The following is a 25,454-nucleotide window of genomic DNA, read 5'->3' as shown; positions in this document are numbered from 1 at the left end:
GAGATTCCATGAATACCTCTATGGCAAGACTTTTGACCTCATCACTGACCACAAGCCGCTCCTGGGCCTCCTCGCCGGTGATCGTCGAACTCCACCGGTCCTCTCACCGCGCATGCTGTGATGGACTGTTTTCCTGGCTGCCTACCACTACCGGCTCGTCCATCACCCAGGGAAATCAATGGGCCATGCCGACGCCCTCAGCCGTTGCCCTCTTCCAGCGTTTGTGGAAGACCCGGCTCCAGCTTCATCGCTCCTCCTGATTGACGATCTTCCGGCAGTGCCTGTATCGGCTGCCACTGTGGCCTCCACATCTGCCCAGGATCGCACCATCAGCCGTGTGCTCAACTGGGTGTGGAGGGGGTGGCCACAAGGGCCTTTTGCATCGGAGTTCCAGCCCTTTGCAACCAAACAACATGAACTCTCGGCTCATCGCGGCTGTCTGCTGCGGGGAGACCGCGTCGTGATTCCCCAAAGACTCCATCAACGCATCCTGGAGGCTCTGCACGTTGGCCACCCGGGAATTGTCAAAATGAAGGCGTTGGCTCGGTGTTACGTCTCGTGGCCTAACATGGACGATGCCATCACTGCCTGGGTGTCCGCCTGTCAAGCGTGCCAAGAATCGAGGCCTGCACCACCGGCAGCTAAGGGACACACCTGGGAGACGCCAAAGACACCCTGGTCGAGGGTGCACATCGATCTGGCTGGCCCCTTTCACGGACGGACCTTTATGGTAGTGGTGGACGCCTATTCCAAATGGCTGGAGGTGGCCCTGATGCCCTCCACCACTACCGAGGCCGTCATCCGGGTGCTGCGAGGCCTCTTTGCGACGCATGGGTGTCCTGACGTCCTTGTCTCCGACAACGGACCGCAGTTCACGTCAGGCACTTTTGAGCGGCACCCTTTCATCCATCCAGCAATGGGCAAGCGGAGATAATGGTGCGCTCGGCAAAAGAGGCACTGGCGCGCCTGGACCGGGGAGACTGGCACGAGCGGGTCGCCGAATACTTGTTCGTACAACACATGCAGCCACAGGGCGGAGTCCTGCTGAACTGATTATGGGCCACCGCCTCAAGTCACCGCTCGACCGGCTGCATCCGGACTTTGCTGTGGCCGAACCCCCAGGCTGTGACAACGCACCACGGTCATTTGTTCCAGGAAACCAGGTCTTTGCCTGGAACTATGTGGGGGACATTCCTTGGGTGCCAGCCACAGTAGTGGGAGTCACTGGACCTCGCTCGTACCAGGTGGCACTCGAAGACGGACGCTTGTGGCGCCGGCACATAGACCAGCTTAGGTGCAGGGTTGGGGACTTGGACACTACCATGGTGCCCCCAACTGCGCTTGTGGCTCCAGAAGAGACACTTACAGATGGCGAGGGTCCACCTACACCTCCCTCGCAAACTGCCGGCGTGGAGGTGAACCAAGCCACTTCAGAGGGTCTGCCAGACTTACCACAGACTCAGACCACTCCACTTGCGGAGGCTCCACCCACAGCAGCAGATCCAGGGAATTTGGTTTCAATGCCACCTAGGGTCGCAACACAGCCTCAGCAAGAACTGTATGGCCCTCCGGACTTGGCTACCAGTCCCCGGCAGTCTGGCAGAGTTTCCAAGCGCCCAACTTATTTAAAGGACTATGTTGTTGGACAGGTATCACTGTTGGTCTAAGTATGGGAAATGTAACCGATATGCTTTTGTGCCTAATTGAACCATTACGTGTAGTGCTGTATATAAGGAAACCATTACGATTGTAACTAACGCCTTATCTCAGTGGGGAGGGGTGTTATGTAGTGAAGTTCCCCCTGGGCCAGCAGGGGGATACTGTAGATAGTTTTCACTCAGGTCTGTAGATAGTTTTCACTCAGGTCCACGTCAGTTATTTTAGGCGGGAAACTCTGGGTTGTTGTTGCTACAATGTTGACAGCCGGCTGCCTATAAAAGCAGGCCGGCTGAGCTGTTTGCTGTTCAGTTTTCTGTTCCAGCTTACAAACTAAAGAGCTGTTTTGGAGACATCGCTGTGTCATCTGCCATGTCTACCCACTATTCTACACAGAGTCTTCTTCATAAGCAGAATAAAACTTTACTGAAGAAAATAAACTTGTTCATAAACAGCATAGTCAAAAAGCATACACAGAGTGCTCATAATAGCTAGCTTAGTCTTCACAGAGGCACAGATCTTGATTACTGATTAACTGTAGTCCTGGAGCCGCACTGTCTGCAACAACACAACATACGGCCAGACACACACACACACTACCCTGCGGCCCACAGAGATGGCTGGTTACATTTACAGGGGAAATGAGTCATGAGTCACAGCGACACAGCATTTTACTGCTAACAGTTAGGCTTGTGTAGGCCTTGTAGGCCGCACTGCCTAGGCCTTGCCTGCTTCTGCTCTCAGGAAACACACTCATGACACTCACTTCAAGCAACTATCCTTTATGGAGATTTCGATGAAGAATGAGCTGGTGAAAAAGGATTTGTGAGCAACAATTGAAAAATCTGCACCAGCAGAAGAGGCAGAAAAAGTAAAGTGGGAAAAGCAGGGCAGAAAGGCGAGGGCAGAAATTTCAACTTATATGAGTGACAGTGACTTGCACCACATAAGAGATTTTAAGATTGCCAAAGAGTTGTGGCAAGGTCCTAAAGAGTTGTATGAGAGAATCTATCTGAATAAGAGGCTGTATCTATCAAGAAAGCTTTTAAATATAAAATTTAAAGAAAATGGAGATTTAGAAAAGCATCCAAGTCAAGTGACAGAGTTGAGGGATCATTTAAATACTATAGGCAAGAAATTTGAAGAAGAGGACAAAGTGGTTCTAATTCTGTCAAGTCTGCCTGAAAGTTACAGTTCTTTGATACATGCACTAGAGACTAAATATAAACTTGATTTGAAAAATGTTGTATCAAGACTTAAGGAGGAGGCTGCTAGGAGAGCTGAAAAGACAAAAGAACGTGAAGAGCAAGTATTTGCTGTCCAAAAGACTGATAAGTATAATTTTAAAAATAAAACTGCTTTACAAAGTGTAGATAAAAGTGACAAAACTAGATGCTTCTCCAGTCGGAAAATAAGACATTCTTCAAAGAATTGTACAAAACAGAGTGGCACGATTAAAGAAATGTTCCAGGGTGGCAACAGAAAACAAACTGAAAATACTTTTGCATTTCATCAGAACTATCTAGCAGGAAAACTGGCACTATTTACAGCAATTCTACTAGTTGGTTAATTGATTCAGCAGCTTTAATGCACATGTCGTGTGATGCTGTTTCTTTTCTTCCAGAAAGTTAAATGAAAATTCATCAGAGACAGCTACAGCTGTAAATGGCCACAAAGTTTCTGTGTAAAGGAAAAGGAGCAGGTTTGCTCAAGTGTGTTGCAGGCAGAAAAATGGTTTGTAATGAAGTGAGAAATGTAGTTTACTTAACAGAATTAACAGACGGTTTTCTGAGTGTGTCAACTCTGACCAAGCGTGGTTTAAATGTAAATTTTAATAGCAAAAGATGTGTGATTACCAAAGATGGAGTTTTGTGTGCATAAGGTTTTGGAAATAATGGAGTCTTTGTGCTAGATACAGGTCAAGAAATACAGTTAAGAAGAATTCAAGTGCAGCCTGGGTTCAACTGTGGCACAAAAGGCTTGGGCATAGAGATTCCAGGATAATAGCAGACCTGCCAAAGAAAGGCTTGGTGAGAGGAATGGAAATTAAACCTTGTAAAGTTGACCTGAAAAGTGAAATATGTGAATATTGTTTGTTGGGGAAGGGAGGAAGACCTTCTGTCCCCAAGCAAAGCCATAGAAGTTTAGCAGAGCCTTTGCAACTTATTCATACTGATATATGTGGTCCAATTCAAACAATGTCTCATGGGAAATGTAAGTATGTATTGTTTATTGACAATTATTCCAGATACTGCACAACTTATATTTAAAACAAAAAAAAACAGAAACTGCTGAGAAATTGGAGATGCAAGTGTTGAAAATCAATTTGGGAGATAGCCACAAGCAATACTTTCAGAGAATGGTGGTGAGTACATTTCATATCACATCAAATCTTATCTAGATGAAAATGGTATTAAACATTTGCACACTACCCCATTTACTCCAGACCAAAATGCAATAGCGAAGAGAAAAAATCGCTCTCTGATAGAGATGGCCGGGTATGTTGACGGAGTCTAATTTATCATTTGAATATTGGGGTGAGGGACTGATGACAGCAACATATTGGCAGAGCAGACTGCCAACGAAAGCTACAAATAAAACAGCATTTGAACTTCGGTTTAGAAGAGTACTGAACATCTGTGACATTAGAGTCTTTGGTTCAAAGGTCTTTGCATATGTGCCAGCACAAAGACATACCAAACCTAGCACCAGGACTGTGTTAGGAATATTTGTCAGCTTTGAGAAGGGTTGCAAAGGTTACAGAATTCTTAATCCATAGACAAGAGAAGTAAAAGTTGGAAGCCTAGTATATTTTAGAGAAGGAAAGAAATCCTTTGCATGTGTTCCTAATAAGAACAAAGAGGAACAGACTGATGCTGATTCAATAACTGAAGAGGTTCCAGTAAAACTGATCTCAGAAGTTGAAAGAACAGAGAAAACTAGTCCAAGTACAGAGAATTTACCAGCAGAAGGGGGAACAGAGTTAGGACAAGGAACTGTGTGTGATGAAATGGAAGAACAATTAGAACCTTTAATTAGATGCTCATCACGAATTAACAAAGGCGTGTCAGCAGAGCGACTATCATACACCTCAAGAGCAGTAGCTAATTGTGAACCTGACACATGGAAAGACATCAAGAAACTTCCTGCAGAAGAAGCTGCCAAGTGGATAGAAGCAGCCAAGAAAGAAATTGAAGCATTGAATGAAAACAACACTTGGACACTTACTTAATTGCCAAAGGGCTATAGGGTGCAAATGGGTGTTTGAGAAAAAGTTAGATGAGGATGGAAACGTACAAAGGTGTAATGGTTCTAAGGGGGTTGCTCGTGCGTAAGTTGCCACCACTCCTGGCTAGGTTGCCTGGTTGAACCCTTTCCCTCTGGGCAGCCTTGCACTCGTGGCTGTCTCAGTCGCTGGCAGAATCCGTCAGTGGGCGTTTCTTGAACTTCTTCCAGCAAAGAAGTTCTTTGACGCCCAGTCGCCTCCTACTCTCCCTGCTCAGAAGTCTTCTGCGCAGGGAGGGTGTGGGCAGCGGAGGACCCGTGCTCTCCCCGCTGGTCTCTGGTGAGGAGTCCAGGAGCCTTTTCTCCGATTCCCCCATCTGCCCCCCTTCTCCACTGGTGCTACGCTGATTTCCTTCCCCAGCGGATGGGCTGCCTCTCTCCCTACTGGGACCCTCTCCAGCATCCCTCTGGAGCCCTCTCTCCTCCTTTGGCTCCGATGGCAGTTCCCTGACAAAAGGTTTAAAGCAAGGTTGTTGTTGTTGTTTAGTCGTTTAGTCGTTTAGTCGTGTCCAACTCTTCATGACCCCCTGGACCAGAGAACGCCAGACACTCCTGTCTTCCACTGCCTCACGCAGTTTGGTCAGACTCATGTTTGTAGCTTCAAGAACAGTGTCCAACCATCTCGACCTCTGTCGTCCCCTTCTCCTTGTGTCCTCAATCTTTCCCAACATCAGGGTCTTTTCCAGGGAGTCTTCTCTTCTCATGAAGTAGCCAAAGTATTGGAGCCTCAGCTTCACGATCTGTCCTTCCAGTAAGCACTCAGGGCTAATTTCCTTAAGAATGGATGCGTTTGATCTTCTTGCAGTCCATGGGACTCTCAAGAGTCTCCTCCAGCACCATAATTCAAAAGCATCAATTCTTCAGCGATCAGCCTTCTTTATGGTCCAGCTCTCACTTCCATACATCACTACTGTGAAAACCATGGCTTTTACTATACGGACCTTTGTTGGCAAGGTGATGTCTCTGCTTTTTAAGACGCTGTCCAGGTTTGCCATCGCCTTTCTCCCAAAGAGCAGGCGTCTTTTAATTTTGTGACAGCTGTCACCATCTGCAGTGATCATGGAGCCCAAGAAAGTAAAATTTCTCACTGCCTCCATTTCTTCCCCTTCTATTTGCCAGGAGGTGATGGGCCCCGTGGCCATGATCTTCGTTTTTTTGATGTTGAGTTTCAGACCATATTTTGCGCTCTCCTCTTTCACCCTCATTAAAAAGTTCTTTAATTCCTCCTCACTTTCTGCCATCAAGGTTGTGTCATCTGCATATCTGAGGTTGTTGATATTTCTTCCGGGGATCTTAATTCCGGCTTGGGATTCATCCAGCCCAGCTTTTCGCATGATGAATTCTGCATATAAGTTAAATAAGCAGGGAGACAATATACAGCCTTGCCGTACTCCTTTCCCAATTTTGAACCAATCAGTTGTTCCATATCCAGTTCTAACTGTAGCTTCTTGTCCCACATAGAGATTTCTCAGGAGACAGATGAGGTGATCAGGCACTCCCATTTCTTTAAGAACTTGCCATAGTTTGCTGTGGTCGACACAGTCAAAGGCTTTTGCATAGTCAATGAAGCAGAAGTAGATGTCTTTCTGGAGCTCTCTAGCTTTCTCCATAATCCAGCGCATGTTTGCAATTTGGTCTCTGGTTCCTCTGCCCCTTCGAAATCCAGCTTGCACTTCTGAGAGTTCTCGGTCCACATACTGCTTAAGCCTGCCTTGTAGAATTTTAAGCATAACCTTGCTAGCGTGTGAAATGAGTGCAATTGTGTGGTAGTTGGAGCATTCTTTGGCACTGCCCTTCTTTGGGATTGGGATGTAGACTGATCTTCTCCAATCCTCTGGCCACTGCTGAGTTTTCCAAATTTGCTGGCATATTGAGTGTAGCACCTTAACAGCACCATCTTTTAAAATTTTAAATAGTTCAGCTGGAATATCATCACTTCCACTGGCCTTGTTATTAGCAGTGCTTTCTAAGGCCCATTTGACTTCACTCTCCAGGATGTCTGGCTGAAGGTCAGCAACCACACTACCTGGGGTATACAAGACATCCATTTCTTTCTGGTATAGTTCCTCTGTGTATTTTTGCCACCTCTTCTTGATGTCTTCTGCTTCTGTTAGGTCCTTTCCACTTTTGTCTTTTATTATGGCAATCTTTGTACGAAAAGTTCCTTTCTTATCTCCAATTTTCTTGAACAGATCTCTGGTTTTTCCCATTCTATTGTTTTCCTCTACTTTCTTTGCATTGCTCGTTTAAGAAGGCCTTCTTGTCTCTCCTTGCTATGTTTTGGAAATCTGCATTCAATTTCCTGTATCTTTCACTATCTCCCTCACATTTTGCTTGCCTTCTCTCCCCCGCTATTTGTAAGGCCTCGTTGGACAGCCACTTTGCTTTCTTGCATTTCCTTTTAATGGAGATGGTTTTAGTTGCTGCCTCCTGTATAATGTTACGAGCCTCCATCCATAGTTCTTCAGGCACTCTGTCCACCAAATCTAAATCCTTAAACCTGTTCCTCACTTCCACTGCGTATTCATAAGGGATTTGTCTTAGATTGTATCTTACCGGCCCTTGAATTTTGCTATAAGAAGCTGATGATCTGAGCCACAGTCAGCTCCAGGTCTTGTTTTTGCTGACTGTATAGAGCTTCTCCAACTTTGGCTGCAGAGAATATAATCAATCTGATTTCGATGCTGCCCATCTGGTGATGTCCATGTGTAGAGTTGTCTCTTGTGTTGTTGGAAAAGAGTGTTTGTGATCACCAGCTTGTTCTCTTGGCAGAACTCTATTAGCCTTTGCCCTGCTTTGTTCTGAACTCCAAGGCCAAACTTGCCAGTTTTTCCTTTTATCTCTTGACTCCCTACTTTAGCACTCCAATCCCCTATAATGAGAAGAACATCCTTCTTTGGTGTCATTTCTATAAGGTGTTGTAAGTCTTCATAGAATTGGTCAATTTCAGTTTCTTCAGCACCAGTGGTTGGTGCATAAACTTGGATTAGTGTGATGTTAAAAGGTCTGCCTTGGATTCATATCGAGATCATATAATAATAATAATAATAAATTTTATATATATCCCGCCCGCGGGCTTTCGCCCTGGAAGATCTACCACAGACCAAATATTAACCTTGAATCACCTGGCGGAAAAGTATGCCGGCAAAGCCCCAAAGGTCCTTTATGTGGCTTTTATTGACCTTAAGCAGGCATTTGATCGAATTTCTAGAAAGCAGCTATGGACAAAATTGGCTGCTACAAAGATCGATCGTCGTCTCCTTCATCTGATTATCAGCCTCCATACAAACACCTCTTTGAGAATCAGGCTAGACAATAAAGGCCTAGTCTCCAACCCTGTTACCACCACTAGAGGGGTAAGACAGGGTTGTCTACTGGCCCCAACATTGTTTAGTTTTTACATTAACTCACTGGTGACTCACATGGCCAATGATGCATTCCACACACCCCAAATTAGCAGGCCGATCTCTGAATGTTCTTCTGTACGCGGATGACGCCGCACTTCTTGCCAGATCCCCTATTGGACTGAGGAGAATGTTGCAAGCTCTACATGAATACTGTGTTCAGCATGAGCTCCAACCCAACTACGCTAAGACCAAGATCATGGTCTTCTCTGCCCGACCAAGACTCCATCGATGGTCGATGAATGGGATTCTCCTAGAGCAGGTTAACTGCTTTAAATATCTGGGACAAGAGCCATCCTTAGGATTCCCCCCTCGGTAGCGGGTGCGGTCATGAGATTAGAGGTCGGCTGGCAAGCTCTATGGTACGTGGCCTTGAAGACGAAGCTCTGGCTATGGCTCAAGCTTTGTTTTAAACCAGTGGGTATTGCCCCCTTGATATTGAGGGATGATTTTCAATCATCGTGGGAAAGGGAGGTCATTAACGAGGTTCAATCCTGTGCATTGTCTCACCTTTACTTTGAGTCTATGATGTACAATCAAGCTAGAGATGTGATCTCCCGGAGACTGAGTGATATTGCCAGACCTGGGTAAAACCTGGGATGTTCCTAGGGGACCAGATTTATCGGACCATACCAGCCCCCTACCTTGCAGAAATCCACTATGTGGAATACCGCAGACTTCTTACAGCGGCTAGATTAAATGTCCTTGACTCTGCGATATTGTGGGGAAGGTACAGGGGAGTACCATACGCCCAGAGAACCTGTCATTGTGCTATCGGTGTGGTTGAGTCCACCGAACACATTCTCTTGACCTGCCCTTCTTATGCAGAGCTTAGACAAAACTTTATAGACCCACTCCTATGTCAACTTAGCTTCCTACCCAGAGAAAACCAGGTTTTACACTTGCTGAATAATGTCACTAGAGCTATACCTTTCTTGGTGGCCAAACTAGTTTTTTTAGCCTTTAAGCGTCGCAAGACCATAATTGACTGTATTGACATGGGGCTATCTGTTTAGCCCTTTTAGTGTTGGCTAAGCTCTAAAATCTTCCTGGATGTTTTAACTGTGTATTGACAAATGTATTTGTTTTTTTGTTTTGTTTTTCTGACTGACAGTCGAATAAAAAAGCTCAGGGCGGCTAACAACAATCAAATAATCCAATTCTAAAAACATTTCATTATAAAAATTAATTAAAATCAAATTGATGGCAACCATTAAGCAAAATTCTGTGCAGATTGCCAGAGGAGGGAGTCAGGCTGCGCCCTGACCAAAGGCCTGGTGGAACAGCTCTGTCTTGCAGGCCCTGTGGAAAGATGTCAGGTCCCGCAGGGCCCTAGTCTCTTGTGACAGAGCATTCCACCATATTGGAGCCGCATCCGAGAAAGCTCTGGCTCTAGTTGAGGCTTGCCTAACCTCTCTGTGGCCTGGGACCTTCAGGATGTTTTTATTTGCAGACCGTAGGTTCCTCTGTGGGACATACCAGGAGAGGCGGTCACGTAGATACGAGGGTCCTAGGCTGTATAGGGCTTTAAAGGTTAAAACCAGCACCTTAAACCTGATCCTGTACTCCACTGGGAGCCTGTGCAGCTGGTATAGTACCAGATGAATGTGATCTCGCAGCGAAGACCCCATAAGGAGTCTCGCCGTGGCATTCTGCACCTAGTCTTCGGCAACTAGTCTTCAGCAAGCAAACATATGTCAATCATTTCCTCCCATATGTGCATCATTTTTTTTTAGTGTCCAGTTGTCATCTGTCACTCTCCGTTACATCATTCTTGCAGCTGACCACATTTCCTCCTTACAAACAGCGCCTCTGTTGCATTTCACGTGTGTAACCCTTAAAGTACCTTGTTGTTTCAAACCTGGTGTGCTAGGAGAGTTAATAACTATCTTTCATTGTTCAGTTCTTTGCAGTTTTTATCTGCATGGTACAAGGTCACATTCCATTCCTTCCACTATTTACCAACTACCATACGAATTGCGACCATAAGTACTTGTCCAGCTCTGAAGTTCTTCCTCGACAAACAAAATCTTTTCTCAAATTCAGCATCTTGCCAGATCTATTCGGCAGCCATTCATTCTTCTTGCTCTGTATTGCTCCATCACACTCCTCGTCTGATCCAAAAATAATTTGAAATAAAGTCCATTCAACCTTGGCTGTCTCCTATCAGAGGAGGGAGGGTCAGAATTCATGGAAACCTGACACAGATTAAGGAACCCAGCACAAATCATGCTAGAGAGACACGCCCATGCCAGGGACACACTCCCAGGATGCACCCGTTCTGCCCTTCAAGATAGCAGACATAGACTTGAGTGGCGCAGTGGGATGCAGTGAACTCCACAGACCCTAATGGGGAACATTGCCAGAATCTTTGCCTCATAAATCCTGGTTTTCCCTGCCCAAACCTCCTCGCTCCCCATTGAGGGTAGCAAGGGGTGACCACAATTGACTCGTGATGCAAGCCGGACCCCTTCCCCCCATCTCAATGACTGGTTGGTGCATATGGAAGATGGGGAGCCAAGTGACTTTTAGAAGGGACATGGGCAAAATTGCTGCTATGCTAAAAGTGAAAGGTAGCTGCAAGCCAATTGACCCTTTAACAGCAGCTTAAATCTGGAAATTTCCAGACAAATGAAGAATCTAGGGTGGGTTAATTGCTTCCCTGGCAGTCCCAGAATATTAAAGGCAGTTGAGGTGTATGTTACTCCATGAAGTTTACCGTGAAAACCCCTCTCACTAATAAGAATAGCCACAAGGCAGCAGAGAATTAAGGTCACAGTGTTCCTTCACCATTTTGCTAATTCTGCATCTTGTCCTCTAAAGAAGATAAAGGAAGATGATTATATATTTTGTGTTCTCATGTTGTACTTTTATGTTCTGAACTGCCTGTGATCTGCTGATGAAGGGTGGTATACAAATAATAATAACAATAACAATTAACAAATAATAACAAAAGGAGAACTTCCCCATAGCTATTAGGATTTCCCACAAATACCAATTGCACTCAAGTTCCTGGAAGGACTTTCTGGGAACCTCACAGAATAGCCTCTTCTTGCATTGTCTGGGTGGAGCTACTGATGGGAAACAAAGTCTCCCAGGATGCTATATAAGCAGGCCTGGTGGCCCACAGGCCATTCACAATGAATCCTAAAATGTGGGCCAAGATCTTCTTACCATTTGTGGGACTCCTTTGCGGGGCCAGCCTGCCACTGACTTCTTCCCAGGCTGCTCCAGGTGAGTTTGCTTCTCTTTCCTTCCTCTTTGCAGCCTTCTCATGCATCTACCTGAAATCTGAGCATCTGGAACCACCCTTAGAAAAAGAGCAATAACAACCCTTGGATTCTCTTCCTCCAACTTTTCTGCTTATTTGCCAGCAGTAAATGGAATAGTCATTCCAAAGGGACAGATCCCATGGTTCCAAAACAAATACCCTTTTATTAAGATTTGTAAGTGCCTGTTAGAGGAGACTCTTGAGAGTCCCATGGACTGCAAGCAGATCAAACCTATCCATTCTTAAGGAAATCAGCCCTGAGTGCTCAGTGGAAGGACAGATCATCAAGCTGAGGCTCCAATACTTTGGCCACCTCATGAGAAGAGAAAACTCCCTGGAAAAGACACTGATGTTGGGAAAGATGGAGGGCACAAGGAAAAGGGGACGACAGAAGACAAGATGGTTGGACAGTGTTCTCAAAGCTACCAGCATGAATTTGACCAAACTGCGGGAGGCAGTGGAAGATAGGAGTGCCTGGCGTGCTCTGGTTCATGGGGTCACGAAGAGTCGGACACGACCAAACGACTAAACAACAAACGTGCCTGTTTCTGAGGTCTTTGTAGGTTTAGGGGACAGAAGAGACAATCTTCTGATGGGGCAAAGAAGGCAGGACTCTCACTAACTATGTAGCTGAAATTATTTAGCTGAGATTCCTGCATTACAGGGGGAGGTGCTATCAGGGAGGTTCTGTCTATACAGGGAGGTTCTATCTATACAGGGAGCGCAGCTTTCATCAAGCCTTGACCGAACACTCCTTCTAACTGGGATGGTTGTATTCTTCCACCGAGCGTGGAGCTTAGACAGGGACGCACATGAAGCTATCATAAACCATTGTTTGAAGAACGGTAGACTCCTATCTGGGATGGTCTTCCTCTTCCACTGAACATGCAGCTTAGGGAGGGACACACATGAAACAGTGGGACACCTGCCTAGCCAGCCAGGTCAGTCAGATCACCCCTGGCGATCAATGGGATGACAGATGTCTCAGACGGATCACCCTCACATCCGTCTTGAGACTTCTCCTGGGGCTCCCAAGTTCAATCATGTATGAGACAATGTGTGCAGAACTAGGTATACACACGATGGAATATTGGTTGTGGGCTAGCACTATAAAATACTGGTTGGATTTCCATTTTGTTGGCAACCTTACATAGGAACTCTTACATAGGAAAATCAGATCTATTGGTATTCAAATCAGATCTTCAAACCCTTGTATAATTTGAGTTAGCACCATGTTTATTGCAATAATGAAAACAGATTAAGGTACATTGGGGGGGAAACAACATCAAGTCAGGTGTAAATAAAATTTGCTCCCCCGAGATAACAGGGTCACATATCTCAAAATTAATAATTTCTGTCCAAAGCAGGACCTTTATCTTAGCCCGGCTGAATATTTTTCCTTCAGCTTTTGTCAAGGGCAGATTTTTAAACATCCCCAGAAATGATAGACATTGTGGATGTTCTTTGAATGTGCCGGACACTGTAGAACATATCCTTTTCTACTGTCCATTTTACAACCTGCTACGCAAACGCATGCTGCCCCCCCCCCCCTGTTTTCAGTAGTCTAACATAACGGCACAATGAACATATCCGATTCTATCTGTCTGACATTAACCCGGAATTAACAGCAAGGGGGGCTGAGGTTTTGTTAATAGTATCTATTGGAGTGCTAAATGGCACTATTTAGCGGGAATAAATCCCAATGAAGTTCCTCATCATTATATATTTTACATGGCTGTTTATTTCTATATATTTTAAATGTTTTAGGATGCCCTAGATTTGTAATGCCTAGAAAAGCTCTGATGAAGTAAGTAAGCATTACAGGGGCTTGGACTAGATGAGCATTGGGGTCCCTTCCAATTCTGGAATTCTATGATTCCACAAAAGAGAATATGCATGGGAAAGAGGGTGAGAGAGAAGGAAAATCACAGGGGTGTAGAGAAGAACAGATGGCAGACAAAAGCAAGACTGGAAGGAGTGAGATGAAAAGCAGAGGTTTTAACCTATGGCATTTATTCATTAGCTGATTTTTAAATCATTTCTAAGCTGCTTAAATCTTAAACAGTGCACTAAGCAACATAAAAACTGTAAAGCAGTATCAGAAAAACCATAAAAACAGTAATATAAAGTCATTTAAAAAACAGGAATTTCATCTGTCTGTCTGTTTGTCTATCTATTTTGTTCCCTTAGGTGCAATATTGGTGTGCACTCTCTCTGGCTCTGTCCCCGAAGGCATGATGATTACGTGGCAGGCAGGTGGCCAATCAGGTAACACCTCCAGCATCATAAGTGCAAGCATTGGTAGCACAGCATACCTCAGCGCTGAAGTACTACCCGTTTCGCAGGTGAACACAAGAACTTTCGCAGATGAATTTCAGCTGAAGTTCGTCTGTCGAGCATCCCTGCCTGGGTCCCAAACAAATGTCAATGAACCTGAAGGTAAAAACTCTCAGCACAGTTGGGATGTAGTTTTCTTTTGAAAAGCACGGTTTGGGAGCGGGATAATTGTTTCCTGATTGCTTAAGATCCTCTCAGTGCTAGTATTGACTAAAGACACAACTTGAAATTGCAATCAGTCCGGTGGAGGTCTGAACATAATTCTCCTCTTATCTCTGCAGAAAGGTTTTCACAGTTCTTGAACAATACTAAATGCATGTTTTTATCAGAAGGTAACAATGGGAGAAGGAAAGGAAAGAATGTGCACCCTGCAGGGGCCAAGGTGTCTCCCACAATAATTCTAACCTTCATCTGCCTGTTGATAATGTTTACCCAGTTTAGGGTGACCTAGATGAACAGATGGTGCCCTTCTATTGGAGGGAGATTTATAAATCCTTGCCCTGGGGGCCAGGTCCACACATTTAAGGAGCTCCGTACCTAGTTAGCTGCTCCAAGAGCAACTGTGCAGAGATGGTATCATTGGATATGGGAAGTTTTTAACTATCCTTGGTTTTCAAACCCAGCCTATACACCAATACATTCTCTGGGAAGCCTGAGATGCTTTTTGTGCTGGGCGCTTTCTTTATATATGTTGGGGAAATGAACTGTGTAAATATTCCTGGAATCTCCACTATCCCACCGTGTCCTCATCCAGCTCAAGGAAGCCCCATGTATGTGCCATAGATCTTCCTACTCAGGTCCACACACACAAGAACTTCAGTTAAATCCCCTTTGCTCCTTAAAGCTTTCATTAAGGATTTACACCCCTCTATCTACAGATTAAAAATGTTTGTCAGAGAATCCAGCAGAAAATAATCATCACTAAATGGTGTCATAAATGTTATCCATCAATTATGTCTAAACTTAATAGCTCTCCCTTTCTCTCATACTTTCTCTCCCTTTCTCTCATACTTTCTCTCATACTTTCCCCACCCCAAAACTTAAAAAGACAAAGGGAACGGTCTCCATGAGAACCTCTATCGCGCCAACCATAAAGAAAGCAGCCTTCAGCGAGCACAGACAGTCCTCACTGGCATGGTCATAGGGCTCTATGCAAGTGAAGTTTCTGTCCAGTGGGTGAAGAATGCCCTCCTTGAAGGTCGCCATGTGAATCCCCGAGTCTTGAAGGGCAGCATCAAGGATTCCCTCTTGGCCTTCAGCCAGGTGGTTGTCCCCTACTCTGACTGGAACAACGGCACTTCATACTCCTGTACGTTTACCCGCACAGCAGGCACCGTGGAGCCCACCCAGAGGCCTGAGGAGAAATCCCAGGGTGAAAAGTGATGCAAACCCCATCCTCAGCATCACAACCTCTTCAGCCTATCCCAGATTAAATAATTTCCATGTATCCATGTTTGGCCTAAGGCTGAATAAAAGTGAGCAAACTCACAGATATTTCATGATGTGATCACTTGATTGAGGTGGTGGGTGGGTTCTGGAAAGAAGTGGGGAATGGATTAATCTCCCTGCAAAATCGTGTTGAAGTTTGATTATTGTAGAAGCAAAGTGTGTTTAGCACATAACCATGAAGTTCACTGGGGGGGCTTTTGGCTAGTCACTGTCTCTTAGCCTATCCTTCCTCACCAGGGTTTAGACTCTCCCCGAGCACAGATTTTTGTGTCCCTCCCCCCCCCCCTCCAAGTAGAGCATTTCTTATAAAACGAAAGGTGAGTGGAGTGACAACAATTCATTTTGCTGACCAGTGTCTTCTGCCTGTTGATCATGTTTACCCAGCATCAGTTGACCTAGATGAACAGGTGGTGCAGTTCTGTTGGAGGCAGATTTTCATATCCTTGCCCTGGTGGTCCAGTCCACACATTAAGGAGCCACATAGCTAGCTGAGATTCCTGCTTTGCAGGGGGTTGGACTAGATGACCCTTGGGCCCTTTTCCACAATTCAAGAAAAAGAAAATATGCATGGGAAAGAGGGTCAGAGAGAAGGGGAATCACAGGGGTGTAGAGACGGACGGATGGCAGACAAAAGCAAGAAGGACTGAGATGGAAAGCAGAGGTTTGAATCCAAGGCATTTTTTCATTCAATGATGTTAAAATCATTTTTAAGCTGATTTATATTTAAAAATAACACACTTAAGGAGTGCAAAAGGACAATGTGCTGCTGCTGTGAAGCATGTATGAAAAATACAGAAAGTAGGCAAATCCTTCAGAATAACCCTGTCAAGAATTCCTGTTACAGATAGGTAGCCGTGTTGGTCTGCCATAGTCAAAACAAAAAAAATTCCTTCCAGTAGCACCTTAAAGACCAACTAAGTCAGTTCTTGGTATGAGCTTTCGTGTGCATGCACACGATTGTATCTGAAGAAGTGTGCATGCACACGAAAGCTCATACCAAGAACTGACTTAGTTGGTCTTTAAGGTGCTACTGGAAGGAAGAATTCCTGTGTTCATCAGAATGTCATCATAGCCCTTTCTAGATGCTCCTGCATGTCCTTCCTTCAAGACCACCATTTCCTAAATGCTGCCTGTCCATCAGGTATGCCTAAATCTAATAACTGTTGCCTCTCCTTTTGTCTCATACTAACTCCCACCGGAAACTTAAAAAGACAAGGTGAATGGTCCCCATGCCAATTTCTATTGCACTGCGAAGAAACTAGTCTTCAGCAAGCACAGCTAATGCTCACCGGCTTGGTCACAGGGCTCAATACAAGTGAAGTTTCTGTCCAGTGGATTAATAATAATAATAATAGTAATAGTAATAATAATTTATACCCCACCCATCAGGCTGGGCTTCCCCAGCCATTCTGGGCAGCTCCCAACAGAATTAAAAGTACAATAAAACATCAAACATTAAAAAACCTCCTTAAACAGGGATGCCTGCAAATGTCTTCAAAAAGTCAGATAGTTGTTTATTTCCTTGACATCTGAATGGAGGGCGTTCCACAGGGTGGGCACCACTACTGAGAAGGCCCTCTGTCTATTTCCCTCACTGTGGGTCAGCATCTGAACACCCAAGTATTGAAGGACAGCAGCAAGGTTTCCCTCTTGGCCTTCAGCCAGGTGATAGTTTCCTACTCTGACTGAATCAATGACACCATGAAGCTCACACAGAGGCCTGAGGAGAAATCCCAGAGTTAAACAAGAAAGTGGTGGTGCCGACTGCACAGAGAACCAATTCCTTGCAAGTGCAGAACGTACCTGTCAGGGAACTGCCATTGGAGCCAGAGGGGGAGAGAGGACTCCAGAGGGATTCCGGAGAGCATCCCAGGGTGGGGAGAAGCAGCCCATCTTCTGGGGAAGGAAATCAGCGTAGCACCAGTGGAGAAGGGGGGCAGATGGGGGAATCGGCGAGGCGGTCCCATGACTCCTCGCTGGGGACCAGCGGGGAGAGCACGGGTCCTCCGCTGCCCACACCCTCCTTGCGCAGAAGGCTTCCGTGCAGGGAGAGTAGGCGGAGACTAGGCGTCAAAGAGCTTCTTTGCTGGAAGAAGTTCAAGAAACGCCCACTGACGGATTCTGCCAGCGATTGAGATAGCCACGGGCGAGTGGCCGTCCAGACAGAAAAGGTTCGCTCAGGCAACCCAGCCAAGTGTGGCGCCGGTTTATGCACGAGCAACCCCTAGAACCATCACAGCAATCCGTCAGTCACTGATGTTGCTTGTGCGCAGCCCCGGAGAGGCAGCACGATGAGCCAAACGGGGACAGCCAGAGAGACGGAGCAACAAGCTGCGGTGCGGAGTCTGGTCGAGAGGAACTGAGACTTGGAGGCGCATGTAGCTACCCTGACGGTGCAGCTGGAAGAGAGACGGGCTGAGGATGCACAGGTCAGAACCACCCCCATCGCAAGGAAGGTACCGGGGCTGGTACACAAGTTTGGTGGAAAGCCCCAAGACTACAATGCTTTCCGAACGGAAGTGCAGTACGCCTTGGAACTGCAGAAAGATGACTTTGCTGATGACGGGGGGAGGGTGGCTTACATTGTGGGGCATCTGCAGGATGGGGCACGCGAATGGATCAGGCCCCTAATGGCGACGCAAAATGATGCCTTGAAGGACCTTAAGAAATTCTTCCAGGCAATGGACGCGATGTTCTCCAGCGAGGTGGAGCAAAGTGTGACACGGCGGGAACTGATGGGCTGCAAGCAGGGGGGGCAGTCCGTCAGAAACTACTGGTCGCGTTTTGCGATGTTAGTCCACCGACTCGGGTGGGATCTGGACTCTGAACCGATACAAATGTTGTTTGAGGTGGGTCTATCCCCCAAAGTGAAAGATGAGTGGTCCCAAGCGCCCTGGCCACGGTCGATGGATGAGCTCACAAGGGCTGTGCTGGCAATCGGCGTACGCCAGGAAGCGCGGGCTCAGGAGAAGTGGGAGATAAGAGGGGAACGTTTCCATGACAACCGCATTCCTGAGATACCGAGGGAGCCTTCCCAGGCGGCGGAGCCGATGGAAATTGATGGCGCGCACGCGCGCAAAGTTTCAAACTCTGGTGAAGGTCGTAAAAGGGAGGGAAAGGACTGGAAAACTACCAAGTGTTTCCTCTGTCAATGACCAGGACATTTTGCTAAGGTCTGCCCTCAACAAAAAGCCTGGCAAGGGATGGTGGGGGCTGCAGGCCACGACGAGAAGGGGGAGGAAGAGCAGGTGCAGGGAAACGACAATGCCTGGCTGCCAACCAGCAGGGGCAGCAGCCAGGCCAGCGACCAATAGAAGTGCCCCAGCCTGACCCGCCCCCCAAGGCAGCTATAGCCATAGAAGTGGTGCTAGAACTCCCAAATGGGCACCCCGTCAAAGTTAAGGGATTGCTGCATTCGGGCAGCTCGTGTAATTTCTTCAGCAGAGACTTCGCTCTGGAGCACCAACTCCACCTGTTACCTCTAGATTTTCCCTTGCAGGTGACCACCATTGATGGCAGGGAACTTCTGGGAGGGGAGGTGACACACCAGACACCGCCAATGCAAATGAGGGTCTCCAGGCACACGGAGACCATTGCCTTTCACGTGGCCATGCTGGCAGGACCCCCAATAATACTGGGAATGAGCTGGCTGGCACTACATTATCCAGTAGTGTCATGGTATCAGCGGTCAGTCACCTTTGGGTCAGCTTACTGCTTAGAACACTGTCTGGGAGGGAAGGACCCAAGAATGACGGTGGCCAGGGTGGCTGGGCTGGCCTTGGAACAAAAAGGGGAGGTGCCACCACAATATGCTGACTTGAAGGAGTTCTTCAGCGAGAGGGAGGCAGATAGACAACCCCCCCACAGGCCCTTTGACTGTCAAATCAACCTACTCCCAGGGGCTCAGTTGCCGGTGGGTAAGCTGTATGCCATGTCCGACCGGGAGATGCAGGAGTTGCGGCAGTTTATTGACAAGAACCTGAAGAGAGGGTTCATAAGGGAATCAAAGGCAGTGGGGGGCAGTCCGGTGTTCTTTGTGGACAAAAAAGAGACTACTCAGCCCAGGTTAGTCGTGGATTACAGGGCCTTGAACCTGGTGTCAGAACCCGTGACCTTCCCAATGCCCAGGATTGACGACATTTTAACACGGGTGAGGCAGGGGAAGATTTTTACCAAGCTGGACCTCAGGGGAGCATACAATTTGATTAGGATAAGGGAGGGGGTGAATGGAAAACAACCCTGTTCACCCCCCTGGGGGCTTTTGAGTACTTAGTCATGCCATTTGGATTACAATCAGGGTCCGCCTGCTTTCAAGCATTCATGCACCACATGTTGGGGCCCCTGCTGTACAAGAATTGCATAGCCTTTTTGGATGACGTCTTAATCTATTCGGACAATGAGAAGCAACATGTCAGAGACGTCAGGGAAGTGCTACAGAGATTGCAGAAGCATCAGTTGTGGGTAAAGCTGGAAAAATGCGAATTCCACGCTTCGGAAGAGCAGCTCCTGCACGTGGAGCCATGGTCCTTTTGCAGCCTGGGGCCAAGCAGAGCTGGATGCCGTGTGTGTGCCTTTTTCTCAAGGAAGCTGAGCAAGTTAGAGCAAAACTACACAGTGTATGACCGAGAACTGCTTGCGATCTATGCGGTGTTTTGGCAATGGAGACATCTATTGATAGGGGCGCGGCACAAGATCCAGGTTTGTACTGACCACAGGAACTTGGAATACTGGCGGACTGCGCGAGTGCTCAACCAGAGACAGATTTGATGGGCCCAAGAGTTCGCCAAGTTTTCCTTCGAGATCAGATACGTGCCGGGAGAGGAAAACGTAAGAGCAGATGCTCTCTCCCGGAAACCGGAGTACATGGAAGGAGAGGGACCACCAGAAGGCTTCCGCGCAGGGAGAGTAGGCGGAGACTAGGCGTCAAAGAGCTTCTTTGCTGGAAGAAGTTCAAGAAACGCCCACTGACGGATTCTGCCAGCGATTGAGACAGCCACGGGCGAGTGGCTGTCCAAACAGAAAAGGTTCACTCAGGCAACCCAGCCAGGTGTGGTGCCAGTTTACGCATGAGCAACCCCTAGAACCATCACAGTACCTTACATAGCCCTGGTAAAAGTGCCAGTTCCACATACTGTGTAGGGATGTTGTACATGAATAAGGGGCTCAGACAAACATTAGCCAATCACTGCTCCCTCAACAGAAGGCAGCAGAGAATTAAGGTCACAATGTTCCTTCTCCATTTTGCAAACTCTGCATCTTATCCTCTAAAGAAGATAAGGGGGAAAGACATATATATTTTGTTTTCTCATGTTGTACATTTAAGTTCTGAACTGCCTGTGATCTGCTAATGATGGGTGATATACAAATTAAATAATAACAATAGGCGAACTTCCCCGTAGCTATTAGGAATTCCCACAAACCCTAATTACACTCAAGTTTCTGGAAGGACTTTCTGAGAACCTCACAGAATAGCCTCTTCTTGGATTGTCTGGGTGGAGCTACTGATGGGAAACATATCTCACCAAAGTCTCCCAGGATGCAATATAAGCAGGCCTGGTGGCCCACATGCCATTCACACTGAATCCTAAAATGTGGGCCAAGATCTTCTTACCATTTGTGGGACTCCTTTGCGGGGCCAGCCTGCCACTGACTTCTTCCCAGGCTGATACAGGTGAGTTTGCTTCTCTTTCCTTCCTCTTTGCAGCCTTCTCAGGCATATACCTGAAATCTGGGCATCTGGAACCACCCTTAGAAACAGAGCAATAACAACCCTTGGATTCTCTTACCCCAGCTTTTCTCCTTATTTGCCAGCAGTAAACGGGATAGTCATTCCAAAGGGACAAATCCCATTGTTACAAAACAAATACCCTTTTATTAACATTTGTAAGTGCCTGTTTCTTTAGGCTGCGATCTTTGTAGGTTTAGGGGACAGAAGAGACATTCTTCTGATAGGGACAAAGAAGACAGGGCTCTCACAAACTATGTAGCTGAAATTATTTAGCTGAGATTCCTGCATTACAGGGGGAGGTTCTATAAGAGAGGTTTTATCTATACAGGGAGCACAGCTATCGTCAAGCCTTGACCGGAGAACAGTGCACTCCATCTACCTGGGATGGTCTTCCTCTTCCACCGAGCGTGCAGCTTAGGGAGGGACGCACATGAAACAGGGGCACACGTGCCTAGCCAGCCAGGTCAGCCAGATCAGCCCTGGCGATCAATGGGGTGACAGATATCTCAGTTGGATCACCCTCACATCCGTCTTGAGACGTCTCCTGGGGCTCCCAAGTTCAATCATTTATGAGACAATGTATGCAGAACTATGTATACACACGATGGAATATTGGGTGTAGGCTAGCACTATAAAATACTGGTTGGATTTCCATTTTGTTGCCAACCTTTGAGTCTACTCTCTGACCTACTTATGAACTCTGATAAATGCAGAAGTTCCAACTCTTACATAGCAAAATCAGATCTATTGGTATTGACTTGGAACCCTTGTATAATTCGAATGAGCGATATATTTATTGCAATAGTCAAAACAGATTAAGGTACATTGGGGTGGAAACAACATCAATTCAGATGTAGATAAAATTTTCTCCCCCGAGATAACAGGGTCACATATCTCAAAATAAATAATTTCTTTCCAACTCAGGACCTTTATCTTAGCCCGACTGAATGTTTTTCCTTCAGCTTTTGTCAAGGGCAGAAATGATAGACATTGTGGATGTTCTTTGAATGTGCCAGACACTGTAGAACATAAACTTTTATACTGTCCATTTTACAACCTGCTACGCACACGCATGCTGCCCCCTTTTTTGGGTAGTCTAACATCACGGCACAATGAAAATATCCAATTCTAGCTGCCTGACATTAACCTGGAATTAACTGCAAGGGGGGCTGAGGTTTTGTTAATAGTATCTCTTGCACTGCTAAATGGCACTATTTAGCAGGAAGAAATCCCAATGAAATTCCTCATCATTATATATTTTACATGGCTGTTTATTTGTATATATTTTAAATGTTTTAGGATGCCCTATATTTGTAATGCCTAGAAAGGTTTGGATGAAGTAAGTAAGTAAGCATTACAGGGGGCTGGACTAGATGAGCATTGGGGTCCCTTCCAATTCAATAATTCTACGATTTCACGAAAAGAGAATATGCGTGGGAAAGAGGGTCGGAGAGAAGGAAAATCACAGGGATGTAGAGAAGAACAGATGGCAGACAAAAGCACGACTGGAAGGACTGAGATGAAAAGCAGAGGTTTCTAAGCTGCTGAAATCTTAAATAGTGCACTACGCAACATAAAAACTGTAAAGCAATATCAGAAAAACCATAAAAACAGTAATATAAAGTCATTAAAAAACCAGGAATTTCATCTGTCTGTCTGTCTATCTATTTTGTTCCCTTAGGTGAAATATTGGTGTGCACTTTCTCTGGCTATGACCCCAAAGGCATGATGATTATGTGGCAGGCAGGTGGCCATACAGGTAACACTTCCGGCATCATAAGTGCAAGCATTGGGAGCGTCAGCATTGCATTTCCAGACTTTTCGCGGGTGAACCACTTCATCTGTCGAGCATCCCTCCCTGCGTCCCAAACAAAAGTCAATGAACCTGAAGGTAAAAACGCTCAACACAGTCGAGACTTAGTTTTCCTTTGAAAAGCATGGTTTGGGAGAGGGATGATTGTTTCCAGAATGCTTAAGAACGTCTCAGGGACTGATCATTTCAAGACAGTTTCCTTCCTAATTCAGAAATTTATTTCTGCTTTCCATTATGGCCTGTTGAGATAAGACTTTCTCCACCAGTTGCCATGATATTGGTGCTAGTATTGGCTAAAGACACAACTTGAAACAGCAATCAGTCTGGTAGAGGTCTGAACAGTAATTCTCTTCTTATCTCTGCAGAAAATTTTCACCGTTCTTGAACAATACTAAATGCATGTTTTTATCAGAAGGTAACAATGGGAGAAGGAAAGGAAAGAATGTGTACCCTGCAAGGGCCAAGGTGTCTCCCACAATAATTTCCACCCCCACCTCCAGCCAAGGATCCTTCTAACTTTCATCTGCCTGTTGATAATGTTTACCCAGCATAGGATGACCTAGATGAACAGATGGTGCCCTTCTATTGGAGGCAGATTTTTATATCCTTGCCCTGGTGGCCAAGTCCACACATTTAAGGAGCTCCGTACCTAGTTAGTTGCTGCAGAGATGGTATCATTGGATATGGGAAGTTTTTAGCTATCCTTGGTTTTCAAACCCAGCCTATACACCAATACCTTCTCTGGGAAGGCTGGGATGCTCTTTTTTTTTTAAAAAAAAAAAGATTTTTATTAAAAATTTCCCATAAAAACTCCAATCATACCAATTTCCACATCACATATTTTGACTTATTGGAGCTCCCTCAACTTCTCTGACAATCATTCGTAATTGAAATCCTATCTTCACATTCCTTAATTTTAGTATTGCCTTTAAATACTATATTTCTATCCTTATTTACTTTCTTACAATATTCCTTATATTTTCACAAAGCTTCTTTAAAACACACTAGCTTTGTATTTTCCTCACATACAGTTTTCAAATACTCTGTAAATTTTCCCCAGTCCTCAAAAAACTTGTGAACCTTTTGGAATCTGATTTTTCCAGTTAGTTTGTCCAGTTCTGCATAATCTGTTAATTTTGTTCTCCATTCTTCCAAGGTCGGTACTTCTTCTGGGATGCTTTTTGTGCTGGGCGCTTTCTTTATACATGTTGGGGAAAGGAGCTGTGTAAATATTCCTGGAATCTCCACTATCCCACCGTGTCCTCATCCAGCTCAAGGAAGCCCCATGTATGTGCCATAGATCTTCCTACTCAGGTCCACACACACAAGAACTTCAGTTAAATCCCCGTTGCTCCTTAAAGCTTTCATTAAGGATTTACACCCCTCTATCTACAGATTAAAAATGTTTGTCAGAGAATCCAGCAGAAAATAATCAGCACTAAATGGTGTCATAAATGTTGTCCATCAATTATGTCTAAACTTAATAGCTGTTGCCTCTCCTTTTCTCTCATACTTTCCCCTGCCAACAATAAAGAAAGCAGCCTTCAGCGAGCACAGACAATCCTCACCGGCATGGTCATAGGGCCCAAGGCAAGTGAAGTTTCTGTCCAGTGGGTGAAGAATGCCCTCCTTGAAGGTCGCCATGTGAATCCCCGAGTCTTGAAGGGCAGCATCAAGGATTCCCTCTTGGCCCTCAGCCAGGTGGTTGTCCCCTACTCTGACTGGAACAACGGCACTTCATACTCCTGTACATTTACCCGCACAGCAGGCACCGTGGAGCCCACCCAGAGGCTTGAGGAGAAATCCCAGGGTGAAAAGTGATGCACACCCCTTTCTCAACCTATCCCAGTTTTCCCTCCTCAGCATATCCCAGATTCAATAATATCCATGTAATTAGGTAGCCTAAGGCTGAATAAAAGTGAGCAAACTCACAGATATCTCTTGATGTGATCACTTGATTGAGGTGGTGGGTGGCGTCTGGAAATAAGTGGGGAATGGATTACTCTCCCTGCAAAATCGTGTTGAAGTTTGATTATTGTAGAAGCAAAGCATGTTTAGCACATAACCATGAAGTTCGCTGGGGGGATTTTGGCTGGTCACTGTCTCTTAGCCTATCCTTCCTCACCAGGGTTTAGACTCTCCCGAGCACAGATTTTTGTGTCTCCCCCCCCCCCAGCAGAGCATTTCCGATAAAAGGAAAGGTGAGTGGAGTGACAACAATTCATTTTGCTGACCAGTGTCTTCTGCCTGTTCATCATGTTTACCCAGCATCAGTTGACCTAGATGAACAGGTGGTGCAGTTCTGTTGGAGGCAGATTTTCATATCCTACATAGCTACATAGCTAGCTGAGATTCCTACTTTGCAAGGGGGTTGGACTAGATGACCCTTGGGACCCTTCCATCTCAATAATTCCACGATTCAAGGAAAAGAAAATATGCATGGGAAAGAGGGTCAGAGAGAAGGAGAATCACAGAGGTGTAGAGACGAACGGATGGCAGACAAAATCAAGA

At 45.9% G+C, this 25,454-nt stretch overlaps 1 protein-coding gene and 1 long non-coding RNA gene across 2 annotated transcripts in view; both read left to right on the top strand.

The window, feature by feature from the left end:
* Positions 1–11,485: 11,485 nt before the first annotated feature.
* Positions 11,486–25,454, top strand: part of LOC310830883 (uncharacterized protein) — a gene marked incomplete at its 5' end in the record, with an annotated part of 83,623 nt that continues 69,654 nt past the window's right edge. The window contains 2 exons of the mRNA XM_083710719.1: positions 11,486–11,579; positions 13,807–14,055. Of these exons, the coding sequence (XP_083566845.1) occupies positions 11,486–11,579; positions 13,807–14,055 (343 nt within the window). The remainder of the gene's footprint in view (positions 11,580–13,806; positions 14,056–25,454) is intronic.
* LOC310829128 lies at positions 22,603–24,874 on the top strand. Its single transcript, XR_014557173.1, has 2 exons — positions 22,603–23,021; positions 24,478–24,874. It is a non-coding gene; the product is annotated as an uncharacterized lncRNA (long non-coding RNA).

Source organism: Podarcis gaigeae (genome assembly GCF_964106915.1).
Source record: "Podarcis gaigeae genome assembly, chromosome: 13".
NCBI classification, from domain to species: domain Eukaryota; kingdom Metazoa; phylum Chordata; class Lepidosauria; order Squamata; family Lacertidae; genus Podarcis; species Podarcis gaigeae.
This window is presented reverse-complemented; position numbering and strand designations above follow the sequence as displayed.